The 16,627-nt window shown below is 39.7% G+C and overlaps 1 protein-coding gene across 1 annotated transcript in view; it reads left to right on the plus strand.

Annotated features, from left to right (window-relative positions):
* The window catches only part of LOC149778568 (uncharacterized), a 70,316-nt gene extending 54,057 nt beyond the window's left edge, over positions 1-16,259 (plus strand). Inside the window, exon 7 of the mRNA XM_089938503.1 lies at positions 14,916-16,259. Within this exon, the coding sequence (XP_089794629.1) occupies positions 14,916-15,213 (298 nt within the window). The 3' untranslated portion in view covers positions 15,214-16,259. The remainder of the gene's footprint in view (positions 1-14,915) is intronic.
* The last annotated feature ends 368 nt before the right edge of the window (positions 16,260-16,627 follow it).

Below are 16,627 nucleotides of genomic sequence, written 5' to 3' on the forward strand. Positions count from 1 at the left end.
GGATATTTAACAATTTCGTTGAATTAGGTGAAACATTCAAGGAGTTAATTGACATTCAACTTTCACTGGATTATCTTTATATAAACTTTTGTATTAATAGAATAGTGTTTCTTCAATGGTTCTAGCAGATAAGCATATTAGAACCATAATTCGGAATACCGTTGGATCGTTTCCGGAATAATATTAATATTAGTATTTTATTAACGTAATACTGATGTTTGGTTTCTTTGAAAATATCTTGAGTTCCAGTAAACACATTTACAGATTCTCTGATAACATTGAGATGACCAATTTTGTGTAGTTATTACATCCTAAATTATTCTTGAAATTCATTCAATAGTGTGAGTTCTTTTTAAATTATTTTTCACTTTGATTTTAAATTATGACGAAATAAATTTATATTTTGCCCATTTGGTATTATTGTTGTCGTTTTACCTTGTTTTTCTGACGTAGTTTAAGCCCCTAATGTGTCATTATATATATATATATATATATATATATATATATATATATATATATATATATATATATATATATATATATATATATATATGATGACGTATTAGGGGTTCAGCTTTGTTGTGGGGCTGTCAAGGGATAATGGTAATTTAACATAGGAATTTTAACATAATCTTTAAAGGGCTAAAAAGTACTGGGCCTGTCTAGTGACAATGTAAAAATACATTGCAGGCAATGTGACGTCACAGGACTGGAGATGGGTAACAATGTAGCAAGGGCTGACCTCAATAGGACTAAAGAGCGGAAAAAACCATAGAACATTTGGGCAGAACAGAGATAAAGATAATACATACAACAGACAATATACAAATACTAACAACTATACACCAGACCAAAAGAAATTATTCAAAAAAGAAAATCTCTTCTTGGCATATGAGCGGCCCTGAAAAGGGCATTTGGGTTCTGCTTCTTCTTCTATTTGCTCCAGTTCTTCCACCATTTTCTCACTTTCTCAATAATTCCTTTCTTCTTTTTCTTTTCATCCTCTGGAATCCAGTCAGGATGGCCCATTGATCTAAATGTCACCTGCACCTTCATCCAGTTTGATTTATCTGTGAAAGTCCTCGTTTTTCTTTCTGTTTTCTTTGTCCTTTCTTTCTTTAGCCCATCTATCTTTTATCTTCTTCACGCCTTCTTCCAACACTTTTCTCATTATTTCTTCTCCTTTTTTTAGTTGCTCCAACGATCATTTCACAACTGGACACATCGTCAAATGCAATGTGTTTTCTAAAAAAACACCTCACTTTCTTTACATTATCAAGGGCCTCCGTCAAGGTTTCAACTCTCACATATGTTGGTTGAATGAAGCCTCGTAACTTTTCTACTTCCTCTTCTATCATGCCTTGTACAAGATCCCTGGCTACTTTCCGGCTGGTCACTTGACGTCTCACAAAGTCATTGGTAACTGGATATCTTGATTCCTCTCAAGCCTTTCCACCACATAGGTAGCATCCACCATCAAGTACCAACTGTCTTTTAACTTTTTAAACAACTATATAGCCATCTTCATTTATTCACTGTTGAATAGCGCGAACGATGGACGCTTTCACTTTATATGTCAAGCACGGACGTGAAGGAAATATCCCTTACACTCTACTATCCACACAAACGTCCTCGAGCTCACACACACACACAATCACATCAGTAACGGAGTGATTTGTTTAAATCACCTTACTCCACATTCACACCATTCGGCAACTTGAATGTTGTCTCTTTTCTAAAGATTTGGGTATCCCTGGAAAGGGCCCTTTTATAACTCTAATACCACCTGGCTAATGGAGACAGCTTTCAGGCAAGGCACCACAGATACAATAACGACTCCTATCTATCTCCCAATTCACTGTTGAGTTTGGGAGCGCATAGGGTCTTGATTGGCTTCACTCACCCAGTCTTCACTTTCAGGGATAGTGAAGACTTCATCTGTCTTCTCCTATTCCACACTTTTGGATATTGGGGCCTCATTATATCCTCAGCACACACCTGTATTGGTACTAGCTGTGGTGATGGTAGACGCAGCGGTGTTGGTAGTGGCTGTTCTGTTTGTATCTGTAGAGGCGTCCTCGCCTCAGGCTTGACCTCACACACAGGTGTCATCATGATGTAAAGCTTTGATTGATTGATAGATTGACTTGATTCATTTTATTTTTAACGGCGCATCAGCACTATTAGCATTTTTAGCGCCACACAAAATGTTATTTGTATAATCTTTTTAAAAATTATAAAAGGTCCTATATCGACCAGCGATATAAAAGAACAAATGGTTGAAATTAAAAACGGTAAGATGGTAACGGTACAAAATAAAGCTTCCCGATCAAAGGGGGATGTAAATGTTCTATGTTAATGAAAAAAAAAAGATGAAAAGGTATTAAAATGGGACGGGAATATGTATTGCATATTGTTGCACAAGGTGATAGCATGCAAGTTAGAGTTTACAGTAAATATTTACGGCTTTCAGGAACTCAATAATACGAGTGATGTTAATAGCATCAGAATGTTCTTTCATGTCATGCACAATGTAATAACGATCGCGCGTAGGTTGCAGGTCAAAACACTCTATCATAAAGTGCTTGACAGTGAATGGGTTCATTGCAAGAGACGCACTCTGGTGGGTCTTCACCTTATAGTATGTGGGAGTGGGTGATGTAAGTATGACCAATTCGGATTCTTGCAATGACTACCTCCTCCCTACGAATGGTTCTGTAGGAAGGAGTCCATTCTCCTAGAGTTGGCTTAATGGCATGAAGTTTGTTATTCAATGCATCATTCCATGATGCCTACCACTTCTGATGTAGGGACTTTCTGACACTAGGTTTAAAATCAGTATACGGTATTTTAAAATCAGATGGTTCTTGAGACATGGCCATTTTAGCAGCGCATCTGCTTTTTCGTTGCCTTTAACCAATATGGCTAGGTAACCAACAGTATATTATATTGTGGGAGACACTCATCTCGGTATTTTTGACTAGTATGTTTTTCAATAATGGATTCTCCAGTTTTCTATTGTGCAGTGACTGGAGTACTGATAGTGAGTCGGAGAGGATGATACTGTTTAAAATACGTTTATTTCTATATGTTGCAGAGCAAGGTCTATTGCTCTGATTTCGGCTGTAAAAATTGATGTTCCATCTGGTAAGCGAACGTGCGTTGTGTGATTTCCACAAACAAAGGCTGCAGCAGCCTTTTCCTCGTCCTTTGAGCCGTCGATGTAAATTCTGGTGTAGTTTTTAAATTCGGTGAGGAATTCATGGTAATTGTCGTGGAAGACAGAAGGGTTTGTTTCGGATTTTTTCCCATCGTGTAGTATAAAAAGTACTTTTGGTTGTTCAAGCAGCCAGGGTGGTGTTTCGGAGATGGACGTTTTCTGAATTTTAGAAACATCTATTTTTGTACTGTCGAGGCTGGATGATATTCTAATGCCAAAGGAAGGTGTGGCTTTTGGTTTGTTTTCGTATAAGAATTTGTATTTGGGTTGAAAAACAGAAGCAAAACCAGGATTCAGAGGGTTTGATTTTAAGTTGAGAGCATTCTGTGCGGAAAGCATTTCTCTACGCTGCGATAATGGTGGTTCGTTCGCTTCAGCTAGAAGGCTTTCACACGTGATGTTTTAAATGCTCCCAGAGCCAGTCTTATTCCCTGATGATGAATTGGATCAAGCATCTTAAGATATGACTTTCGGGCTGAACCATACACAACGCAACCATAGTCCAGTTTGGAATGAATAAACGTTATATATAAATTGAGTATGAATTTTCTATCAGCACCCCAGTCAGTGTGAGCTACTACTTTAAGTAGGTTATGTGCTTTTACCCATTTATCTTTCAAGTTCTTTAGGTGTGGAATAAAAGTCAGTTTTCTGTCAAAGATAATACCTAAAAATTTTGTTTCCTCAACAACTGGGATATGTGTTCCTTTCAGCGTGAGGTGAGGTTCTACGTGGTGTCGTCGTAATTGACAGAAATGCATGAATACCGTTTTTGATTTTGAGAATTTGAAGGCGTTCGTGCTAGCCCAATTTTGAATCTTGTTGATATTTTGCTGTAGTTGTCTTTCAATTGTATCCATGTGCTTTGACCGATAACATATGAGAAAATCATCAACATATAGTTAGCAATCCACTCCAAGAGTCAAACACTTGGTGATGTTATTAATTTTGATATTGAAAAGTGTCACAGATAAAATACTGCCCTGGGGCACACCCATCTCTTGCTCGTGCAAATCTGAGAGAGTAGAGCCCACTCGTACCTTGAATTATCTGTCTGAAAGGAAGTGGGATATGAAAGAGGACAGACGGCCTTTTAGACCTAGATCGTGCAGGTCTTTTGTTATCCAGTACTTCCATGTTGTGTCATAGGCCTTTTCTAAAATCAAAGAAAACCTCTACTAGATGTTCTTTCTTGATAAATGCATCGCGAATGAATGTTTCTAGTCTAAGCAGATGATCGTTGGTGCTCTGTCCATAACGAAAGCCACTTTGGAAAGGAAATATGAAATTCTTAGTTTCCAGGTACCATACAAGCCGAGAATTAATCATTCCTTCCATTGTTTTGCACACACAGCTTGTACGTGCGGTCGATAGCTATTAGGATCTTCGCTATCTTTACCGGGTTTGGGAACTGGTATTAGTGTTGCTTCTTTCCATATCTTAGGCAGATTACCAGTAATTCATAAATCATTGAAGAGTTTCAAAAGAGATGTTAAAGATGATTCTGGAAGATGTTTTGAAAACTTGTAATGTATTTCGTCAGGCCCAGCGGAAGTATCATGGGCCTTGTCTAAAGCCTCCATAAGTCCTGATAGTGAAAACAGTTGGTTGTAACTTTCCGAGTTGTTGGATGTGAATTTTAAACGTGAATTTTCTGTTTGTTTCTAGATCTGGAGCTCCCTTGGGCGCATGGAGCAGTTTCTTCTGCATCCATGCTCTCAATGTTTCCAAACCTGTTATAAAATTTGATGGGGTCATCTGACCCCTTTTGTTGCCTGTTTCCATGAGATTTGTTTTTGTTTTATGGTGATTTCCGTGGTTGGTATTGTTGAAAGTAGTTTGTGTAGATGCCGTATTTTTCTGTGTTTGATAATGGTGGTGATTGGAGCTTGGTGTTGAATCGAGTAGATCTGTTACTGTTTGAGCGTCCTTCGTTGTTATAGAATTGCTCTTCACTACAGTGGAGAAGGATGGGCCACGATGCGCTGTTTTCGCCTGTATAGTGTTCTGGCTTCTGGATAGGGAATATTATTTGTGTATTTTACCCTCTGAATTTCCTTCTCCTGCTTCCAGGTATCGCAATCCTTGGAATTTGCATGGTGCTCTTCTCCACAGTTGATACAATGCGTAATTGCTCTACAATCAGATTCCTGATGAGAATGGTCTCCGCATCGGCCACATATTTGGCTTTTTGAGCAGCGGTCTTCGTGATGGCCGTATATTTGACACTTATAACATCGAAGGGGGTTTGGAATGTAGATCTCAACCTTCACTTGCAAGAAGCCAACTTTGACCACTTTGGGTACTGTTGGCTTGTTAAAAGTGAGAACAATGGTGTTGATATCCTGCAGATTATTATTACGTTTGATACGTATTCGACGGACTGCAGTGACACGTTCACTTTTCATCCCTTCAATGATATCTGCGTCGGTGACTCCAGCCAAGTCACGACATCGAATCACGCCTTTGGATGTATTGAGTGTGGTGTGAACAAATGAGGTCACTGGAATATCAAAGAAAGTTTTCATTTTCTTGATATTTTCTGTCTGACCCCGTCGCTCACCCTCAACAAGAAGGCAACCCGATTTCATCTTTTTTACGCTCTTTGGTGTACCAATCAATCCGGTAATAGTTTTCTCAATTATAAACGGAGAGAGAGAAGTAAGCGATTTTGTGGCATCTTTAGATTTTATGACCATGATGCGTGGAAATGACTCCACACTACATGGTTCGTCATCAGAGTTAGATAAAAGTTTTCGTACGCTTGTTGTGAATTGTTTTGGAAATATCTATCTTGGCTTGATTAAAATTCAGCACCCGTGCTCTCCGCCCACCGTGGAGCCCAACAAGGGGACACTTTTCAAGTGCCAGGGATACACAGATGTCATACTCATTTGATAAAATTACCTTTGATTGACCCTGAAGTCGCCAATTTCTAAGGTCGGTAAAATTACCCCCCGATTGACCAGTTAAGCCTCCGCCTTCTAGGAAGTCTTCTAAGACTTAGGAAAGGGAATGATAAAGGAAAAGAAAATAAGAACAACGGTGTTATCAAAAGCGATACAAGGAGAAAGATAAAAAGGTGAGAGAGTAAATAAAGACTTCCTAGGGCTCGGCGTGACCAGCCGATTTGTCGAAACCGGTCCCATCCCGACCACCCGTCTAAGAGAAGTAGAGGCCAAAGTAGTGTATTGCATGGAAAGCCATTGCTCAACTACCAGGATCCTTTCCTCCCCCGACACGGGACGCAACCCACGACAAGCAGGTTGCCTCTACTTAGTCGCCTTTTACGACACGTAGCGAGGCAAGTCGGGCCAATTCTACATCCCGGACCCGCAGGGGGACTTTGATAGTGGAGATAGAGGGAGCAGAGACAGCAGATTTAGATACAGTGCAAGGAATAGTCAGTTTTGACACGAAGACAGACAAGACAAGAGTTTGTATACTTTGCAGGACATGTTTATTGATTTTTGTAATGGAAAAACAAGAAGTCAAAAATACATATAAGCCAAATGGTTACATTACGCAATAAAAAACGATCACAAACAGTGAAATATAAAAAAGTCACTGTCAGCATGTTTTTGGTATCCAAGATGTCCTATGGACAGTGTGTAATGTTCTTAAAGTCTCTACATTGAGCACAGTCACATAGGTAAACTCCTGGAATGCCCTTTTGGGAATGTCCATGACAGTCATGTCCTGAAGGGAGTGGTGTCCTCGGTGACGGGTTCTTCTTCTTCTAGCACTGTCACTAGCACAGGTTTAAAATTTACTTTTTCCTTGAACGTAAGAATTGAGGATCACAACTCTTGAGCATAATTGGCCTCTTCTTTGGTCCAAGCTTTAAAATCCTAATTTTTCCAGTCACGTACATCTGTCCAATGAGGGTGTAAGTCACATGCTACACATACAACGTCATATACTTCTTCTGTACTTAAAAGTTGACGAATCTTTTTTCCCGTAGAGGTCGATAAGTATCCAGATGAAAACGCAAGGCTTTGAACAAAACGAGTTTTTCGTACTCATTTAAAGGGACAAGTTACCTGTTTTGTTTGGTACCAAGTACTGTTCGTAAAGAGTCACGAGGATTCGGCTGGTAATCGAAATCCCAGAAAGCAAGTCACTATGACACTCACCACACGTTCACCACAATTCATGGGACACCATTCTCGTAATACGTATTGGTAATCCTCTACAATCTAAATTTTGTCATTGATTTCCTTCCACGGATTCTGTTGTGTCACGAGTGATAAGGTTGTGGCATGATATACCCTCTTTTGATGGAGGTAATAAGTGTACATTTTGCACAAAACTGATTGTACTCCAGTAGCCAAACCAAATTATTTATTCACTAGTTCACATACTACACATGGCACAGAATTTTCCTCGAGAGAGAAAATTTAATAGCGTAAAATATTTTGGTAATCCACTAACTCTTCCTTTGGTACTCGTTGAAATATGGCCAACATGTAACAAGTAGATGAGTAGACACGAAAAGTCTTCTGGTCCTCGCCAATTGAACAATGTCTTACCATTGTAACGTTTTCAAATGAATCAGTCCCCTTATAGCATTCATGTACCAGGGGTTTAAAGATCGGTGACGTAACGGATGCAATTGTTATTTGTGTTTCACTTATATTTTTACCAGCTCTAGCTAAAAGCGTTCTTTCAACTCCACCGGCAAATCACGAATGTTCTCTTGTAAGGTATCCATGATCATGTTAGTCAGTTCTATTTTATTTGAAATCTTCTCCTACAGCGAAAGTAATGGACATAGTGAGTAAATTCTGACCAGGGTAACGGTCAAGAATGTGAATAAAATCTTCTAATGGAAACGGCTAAAGCGGAATAATCGGATGAACCCATACTTGATCCAGAGAAATCTGACGCGTTTGTTAACTTTTCTCAATTTCTTCTTGTGAATTTCTCGACACAAAAGTTCTACAGTCAGCTATTGAGATTTTGCTCCGACAAGTCCCTGCCAAACTTCCTTGTAAATCTTATCTTGCAGTTCGGTTGGTAATCCTTGAACATTTTTTTAAAATGGGGTTTAAAAACTTGTCTCAGTGTTGTCCAACGTTTGACTCCTTGCTAAGCTGGTTTCTTAAACGACATGGTATGCCACTTCAACGACTGGGGTCACACTAAAGGTAGGTAGCAGAAATTCGGACACCAATGATCATGTTCCAGGTAAAATGAATCTTTCTGCTCCCACTGGTGACGTGAAACATTGCAACTGAAGCACTTGACTTTATCCCCTTCGCCCGAGTAGAAAAATTTAGCTCTGGCTAATTCTTCGGTGATAGGTCCTCATAGATGCTAAGGTCATTTTTCTTGGAACGTTTGAAAACGACTTTCAAAGTCGCAGTATTCAAGCAAAAGCACGGAGAACGAACATTCGTCTTTCATAGGTTCGTTTCGACGAGGACAGGGTGAAATCGATAGGAGTTTGCTCAGTTTTGGATAACATCCGTAGGGTGGTAGCCGCATGGTCTCCCGTGAAGGTTGACATTGACAATGAAAACCAGTAGAGAGTTCAACGATAACGAGTGGCATCGCTTTTGCATCCGTCAGCTTTGCACATCATCACTTTCCATGGTAGGTGCAGTGGCAGTAGTAGTAGTAGTAGTAGTAGTTATCGCAAACTTCCCATCATGTGGTACTGCATCGTTGTGGTCACAACATACGGCATCGCTCTCATAGCAATGCACAGCATAGCACTCCACTTCAGAATCCCCAGAATTGAATGATTTCTGTTTAAAAGGATTCATCCTTCTCACTTAACGTTGGCAGATACAATGAATTATCAATCTAGGACGTTATCCCTTTTTATATGCTAACCAATATCGACGTGTCCGTACGGCAAAGTGAAGTGTTTGGGAAGTCGCACTCGCTTGAGGTACACGATTTTACAAAGGCCGACTGACGATTTGGTGTGTGGGTAAATGTACAATCATATGCGGTTCGTAGGTGGTCACTCTAAAATGCCCATCCCGTCCAGACTGCAAGACTTCTTTCAATACGCCAAAGTTTACCACTCGACGGATGCGATAATGAGAGTCAATCCTTACACGTTACATTCGGTGTGCACTTCTCCTTGTTTGTTTCAGGTATTTGTAGTCGTAATTGTTAGGACCGCCACTAGCAAAAATTATAATCTTTTCGTCGGGGTGTTCCTCTGTATAGGCTCCTAAACGGTATCCCTCAATGACAGGGTGATGTAGATCCGGGCGATTGATGTAGATGCAACTGTCAATGTGTCAAATTATAGGACGCGATCTCCTAACAGTTCTTCGTACTATTTTAAGCGAGCATGGGCTGTCAGGTAAGCCGCAATCATTACATTTCCAAATTCGTGAGCTTCTACAAAGTCAAGTTCTTCTTCGTAATTGATTAAGGTCAAGTCCTCACGATTGACGTCCACGTTTTTCATGTATTTGGTTTTGTCGTGAATCATCTGGAAGTACCGGGAAGGTTCTGTCAAATATTCTGTCTTGGGGAAACACGGTCGTTGTACCATTTTGCCCCACAAGCAATTTAACATAACTTTGCCAAACGATCGCCTGCCTTCGTTTTCTTGGTGTGGTCTAAAGTGATTCCTTCCTGCTCCCAGTATTTCTCTTTGAATTTGATTTGGTCTTCGGGAGTCTGACACCAGGAAGGTTAGCAGCTGACTTTTTGTTTCAGTTTCAAAAAAGCATCCACGTAGTCCGCGAAAATGCCTTTCTGAATCTTGTCACCCTTATGGTTCTGTTCTTTTTCCTTGGCAATGGTGAGGTAAAACGGAATGATACAAGACTGTGGGAGGCAAGGCTTTGCAATTGATAAAATCTCCGTATTGTCGAATGTTGTCCAGGTCGAAGAGTTCCGTCAGCAATTGGGGGTATCCTGCTGGAAAGCGACAATATCTGCACACGTACGGATACACACTTCCAAGTATTTGATTTCTTCTCCTTTCTCCTCGTCGATTTGGTACAGCAAACAGCTGACATTTGTCCTCCAACGTACAAACTAATCCGAGGGTTCGGTGCGTCCACCAACTTGTAACTTTCCACGATAAGTTTAAACTCAGGATCGGTTTTCAAATGTGATCGTACTCGTGTTTCCATATTTCCACCACTTGGTATCTTTGCTGTTCTAACTTCAAGCGTCACTGACAAGTGGCTTGATACAAGTCTTGCATGGTCCGTTGTAAAAACTCATTTTTAGTGTCACGTTCAGGTTAGCAGAGGGGACATCCGTGAAATAAGGAACTGTTAAACTCGTACACGATCTTGGGGTTTTCTAAGCCCCAACTATCCACTGAATACGTTCCGATGGTATTTTCGCCTCCTCCGTTGCGAAAATTTAGGATCCATTTGTCTTCCCTGTCGCACAAGTAATGTAGCCAGCGTAAGGCTTTGACCGAGTATTGACGTTTCACAAAGCTGATCGTTTGAGGGTTGAAGACAGCCAGGGTGATTTCTGGCATGAATCGTTGGCTTTACACTAAGGAAATCGCTTTGGCAATGGTGCAGGTTTCTTTCAAAGGGTCGAAACCTCCTTGTTTCAAGAACAACTCTGGAAATTTCCCACAGCAACGCCGTAAAATGTCCACGTCTGAATGACAATAATTTAACATCTCTTCCTGAAAGTCAAAGGGGCCGAGGCGTGAGCCTGGTACCTATCGTAGATAGCTTCTCGTTGTTCGGTACGCATGTTTTTGGTGTCGTAGTCGTGAGCCTCAGACAAATGGGGTAAAACGGCGTGTTGATTGGCTTCGGTATTGAAAAAGGCGGAAAGTAACCTTTGGTCATTTCTGAAATTCCAAACGTTTTAAGCATTCGGCTCAAAGGCATGGTCAAGTAGCTCATCGAATCTTTACACTGTACTTGTCCCACTTAAGGACTTTCGGTGCCTTGCTCCGTATAGTATCTATATAAAAAAACTGTCCGTCGTATCCCGAGAGATTGTGAGCCATCACCGTGGCATGGCGATGACAATTGCCGTAACGTTCGATGTCCTCTTGGCTCCACGTTTCCTCGATGGGATATGAGATCCATTAGGCGAAATCAGCTAGCGTGTTTGGTCCCCGAAAGATGTTTTCACGCCCTCCCGGAAACTTGCTGCAATGATGGCAATGCCTAAAGATAGGCTCGTAGATACAATTCTCGCACGCTCGTTGAGCAACGCAGGAAATAGGAATGTGAATGCCAGTCTCTTGCATGCATTCGAAATCGAAAAAGATGAAATTGCCTTTCTTCTGGTCATTTTCCTCCTCTTGTTTGGAATGGTATTTTTGAATGTGGCATTCTTGATCTAAGCACGATCTGGTGACAAATGTGACATCGTTTCTTTCCTGAACATACGTGTGTCTTGGCATTATTGATACGTATGCCTTGTCCACAGGTATAGCACAATCCCAGGAGTTGACAGGCACTTTTCTGCTGTGAACATTTCATTCTGCAAATGTTGTTGGTAACAGGTAGGGCTGAGATAAGTGCGCTGGCAAGCTGGGCAATGCACTCGTTTTTGTCTTTCGTCTAGAAAGGGTTGAGGGGCCAAACATTTTGATCCACAATGTTCGTGTTGCTATCGATTGTTATAGCCATATTCATATTTATCACAATAATAACTGTATACCAGGAATGGGGCGATACTGGTGATGGCATCAAAATGTTCATCGTGATGATAGACGTGAATGTATTTGCCGTCTTTAAAATCTTAGCCTCGAATCAACAGAGGTCGGCGGACTTCTTGAGGTTTCACTTTCAATGTCTAACGTGGAGGTAGGACATCTTGCAATTTCTGCATTTCAGGAATACCACAAGGTATGTCTTTGGATAGCCCCGCTTGCTGTACCAGGAGTTCTGTTTCTCTGAGTGGTTTGACTTGGTCCGAATTTCGAATCTTCTTCCAAGCTCTTTTTCATTCTACCGTGTCGTTCTTGTTGGCAAAACATCGTCCTACTACGATGGCCCTGGTTAAACACATTTTGTCTTGAGGGTTGTTCATTTGGACGAGACTCGTTTTGATGCTACGAAGTTCGTCGACCAATAACACCTTTTTGTGTCCGGTCCCTTGGGGTAGAGACACGTGTTTCATAAGCAGTGTTGTGTTTCCATCGGTGATGTGAAACTTGTCGTTGGATTGTTTCACGTTTTGAATCTTGTCGATGACAATGGAAGGTGTTAGTTCTGCTGGGCTGCTAAATCCGATCTAAACGGGGGACTTTAAACTGTCGTGATGAATGGAAAGTCTCAAACGATCGTCTTCTTTAGACTGACATTGTCATTTCAGCGTGGTTAACAAAGAATCCCACACCACAGAGATGAAGCCCTCTGCAATCTCCAGCGATACGTCGGGCTTGAAATCTTTCGACTTCACCACGTACGTGTGTCAGCCGTCGTTCTAAATTTTCTAGAGGAGAGCTATTTCGTCTCTCGAATGTGGTAGTACTTTTCAGGCTTTACCAATGGTGGTGAACTTTGGTTGCGTGTAGACTCTCTGGGTCTGGATTCTGCCTCACTCATGTCATCTTCAAAATCACTGGCGTTAATTTGTGCCAAGACTTTAGCTACTGTACGAGCAATAAACCGCGTTTCTGCCTCCTACTTTCTTCTTTTTTCACGAATTGATGCGATCGTTTCATCTTGGCTGCAAAAGGTCAAACGACTACATGTGAAACACCATGGGTCACTTTATATCTATGACAGATCAGCGTATATATAAAGGGCGTGTGTCTTGCCTTCCACTATTCATTTCACTCTCAAACCGAGCAGAACGATGGAAGAGCCACACAGATCGAACTTCTGATCAGAGCTTTGCGAGGTGTCATAATAAAATTTTCTTCAGACAAGCCGACGGACTACTCCCCCTCCTTTCGAGATAAAAGTCAAGATACTTGCTATATCTGTAAGAAGAAAGGGCATTGGACAAGAGAGTTTCCAGACCGTCAAAAAAGCAAGACAGGTGTCAAAAGAGAAAATATTCAAGATACGTGTTATCATTGTCAAGAGAAAGGACATTGGTCTTCAGAATTCCCTAAGCAACAACAGGAGCAAGAGAATGAGAGGGGTTCTGAACAGGACGAAGAAGTATCCTCCCCAAAGTAAGAACTCAGACACGTGTAGAAACATAAAAAGAGAAGAGCTGAATGGAGAAAGTGAGGACGAAGCGGAGAATCAACCAGTGAAAGTGAAAACATTCAAAAAACAGAGAGAGTGAACAAAGACACAGAAGTTCATAAACTTTTTAAAGTGTTGTGTTTTGTTGTGAATTGGCTTATAAAATTTGTACCAGAATATACCAGACAGAAAACGTCTCTTGGTTTTGATTTTTAGAATATGGACCTACACTCACGCAGTCACACACGTACATCATGGGTTAAAAGGGGTTTTGAGTTCTAATTGATTTTGGCAGTTGAAATACTGTCTCTTTTCGAGAGAAGTGGGTGGCCTTGAAAAGGACCGTTAGGTATTTGCTTGTGTAAAAAAAAACAGGAACGGGACGAAATCTGCCTTAACTGTCTTAAACCTTTGCCACGGCCAAGGCCTACTTCTGGACTTACTCCTGTCAATTATGATTTGGTAGAAATCAATAGGGGTGGTATCGCAGGCGTAGTAACAGGGCTGGGTTGTTTAGCTCGGGAAGGTCTTTTTCTCTTAGGTCGTAATAAAGAAGTCTGACACATTTGTTTCAGACTACTTAACTCTGCTAAAATGTCTAAGAGTACCGCTACCGTTTGGCTTTCAATATTCTCCATCTCTCCTAGACTTTGTTTCTTCTCTGCTGCTTCTTCCTGTCGTTTCCGTTTTGCTTCTAATTATTCTCCTGTTGCTGATGAAGGCGAAAAGTTTGTTCTGCTTCTTTCTGCTGTTGTAAAAAATTACCCAACTCTTCTTTCTGTCTCTTTAAAATTGGTCAGTTGTTTAGTTGTAAGTATTTGTATGATGTATTTGTTATCTCTGTCTCTGTCCCTCCCCACGTTCTATGTTTTTTCCCCGCCTTTTAGTCCTATTGAGGTCAGCCCCTTGCTACATTGTTACCGAGCTCCATCCCTGTGACGTCACATTCCCTGTAATGTATTTTACCATTGTCCCAAAACAGGTCCAATACTTTTTGTCCCACAATAGACCCACTCGTGTTACAATTCCTATGTTAAATTCCCATTATCCCTTGACAGCACCACAATGTTAAAAACCCATTGTCCCAAGAAGGCCGGGACCCTATTTTTAATGGTAAGTCCCACCGTCCCTAGACAAAATATATTAGAAAAATAAATTACACTGGTGTCAAAATTTAACTGAACTGGTCTTATATTTACAGCAATATTTTAGGTGTAAATAAAAGTTAACATAGAAAATGATCATTACCTGAACTGCCCAATCGTCTGTATTTTGATGTATTAATGAATTTTCCTATTCTGTTGCGCAAATTCTTAAAATGAGTTCTATTCCATATTTTACTCCGCTATCATCACTTATACATGCTTAGAAATGAACATATGAAAATCTCGAACAGAATACAGAACGAGAAAAGAAACTTAATGTTAACGTGATTGTTACAAAATAAATCTTAGACCAACATTTGCAATTCAGTTTTCTCTACAATAGAAGAAGGTGCATGATGTTTACGAATTTCTCCCGTTATAAGTTTTCTTTCGTTTTTATTTTGAAGCACATTTTAAAATACTATATTTGTATTCGTATTGCAGGCTAAATAACAGCATGAGCACCGGTGCAAATCCGGAGCATGGTCTACCAGATGCGGACATTGGAATTTGCAACGAGTTTGATATGCTTCCTATTAATATTGATCCGAATACTAACTACTGGACAATAGGAGCAGATAACACCGGGGGTCTAGGAACAGTTATCGACCAGACTGATACTTCAGGAAGCCTTAGCTTGGGATCAAGACTGTGTCATATATACCAAAATGAGATTCAACATAACCTGGAGGAAGTTCATCGTCTTCAGTCAGATGAAGATGGCTACCTCCATGCAATATGAATACATTTTTATTTGTACGGCCATTTAGCTACATAAATTATCAAATGATAAACATATTAGAGCTTTACATAGTAATAATTAAACTTGTAAAATTATCTCCAAAATTATCATAATAAACGTTGGGTATTTCCTATTTGTATTTACGTCTCTCTTTACAGCTTTGTTAGATTTTAGTTGGCATTTCTTGTTCATGGGGAGTCCTTGATGAAAATATAAATTTTCAAGCCGAGTACTTAATCAATTTCTATGAGTAATCGTCATGTGTACATTATTCACGAACTTATATGGTAGGATGGAGTAGTTTCGTAAAATGTATCACCAGATTTTCTTAGCATAATGTCTTCGCAGATATTTGAATATAAAGGTATTTATTTAGTCATGTTTTCTAGAAGTAGTTCTTTGTATTCAGTTCGTGGGTGCTTTTGTTGGTTTGTGCATGAGCTACCGATGCACGGATTGAACAGGCATACTGATTGGTCGTACAAATATGAAACATGAAGACCTATGCAAGTGTGAATGAGTCGTGAATATGTGGCCATTACATGATTAAAGTTTATCTGTGGTGTTTGCGCACTATTGTCTTGCGGTCCTTTGAAGCAGAAAAAAACATCGACCGCAAACCATACTCACGAAATGTTGTTTGATTCGCTAGTGACTCTTGCTTGTTACAACATATTTTTCGCTGATAACTAATGTAATACAAGCCAATATTGTTTGATTTGCTGAGGTTTATCTGAATGGCAGAACATAAAAACTGTCACAAAGAAAGATAAGCAAGCATAAATAAATCATGTCATGAGTCCTATTTTTTAATTTTGCTTACATAGTCTTTCAAAGAAGTTATTTGAATTTACAAGTCCTCGAGAAAAACAATAATCATCGATATGTATTTTTAATACTAACAATATTAATACAGATTTTATACGTCGCTTTATATAAGAAAGTCAAAGAGAGAAAAAGTATTACGCAAAATATTGAATTGTATCCAACCTTTTTCTGACAAGGTGTCCTTTTTAAAAGCATCTCGTCACTTCATCATACCGTTGTTCATCCGATATATTTAATACATTAAAGTTTTACAATTTTCAATAGTGTCTCCTCCTTTTTGTTCGAACCAAAAAAGGTTTCCGAAAACAGCTTTCTCTACTAGCTATAGGTCCATCATATCTCTACTGTATTTCATTATATATTTGTACCAAAGTATCTACTTGTGCTTTTAAGCCAATGTTTTTTATATATATCGGTTGATATGTATGTTAACATAAATATATAGATAATTAACAAAGTTACCACGTGGGTTAAAAACAAATACAACTTTATCCCTATGTACTGTTCAGTTCTCTTTCGCTTAAAACCATGTCGCTTATTTTAGATTGTTTATTTCATATTTGTCATCAATACGTTACTATAAAGG

Source organism: Sinohyriopsis cumingii, chromosome 17, assembly GCF_028554795.1.
Source record: "Sinohyriopsis cumingii isolate HCF-2022 chromosome 17, ASM2855479v2, whole genome shotgun sequence".
Taxonomy (NCBI): domain Eukaryota; kingdom Metazoa; phylum Mollusca; class Bivalvia; order Unionida; family Unionidae; genus Sinohyriopsis; species Sinohyriopsis cumingii.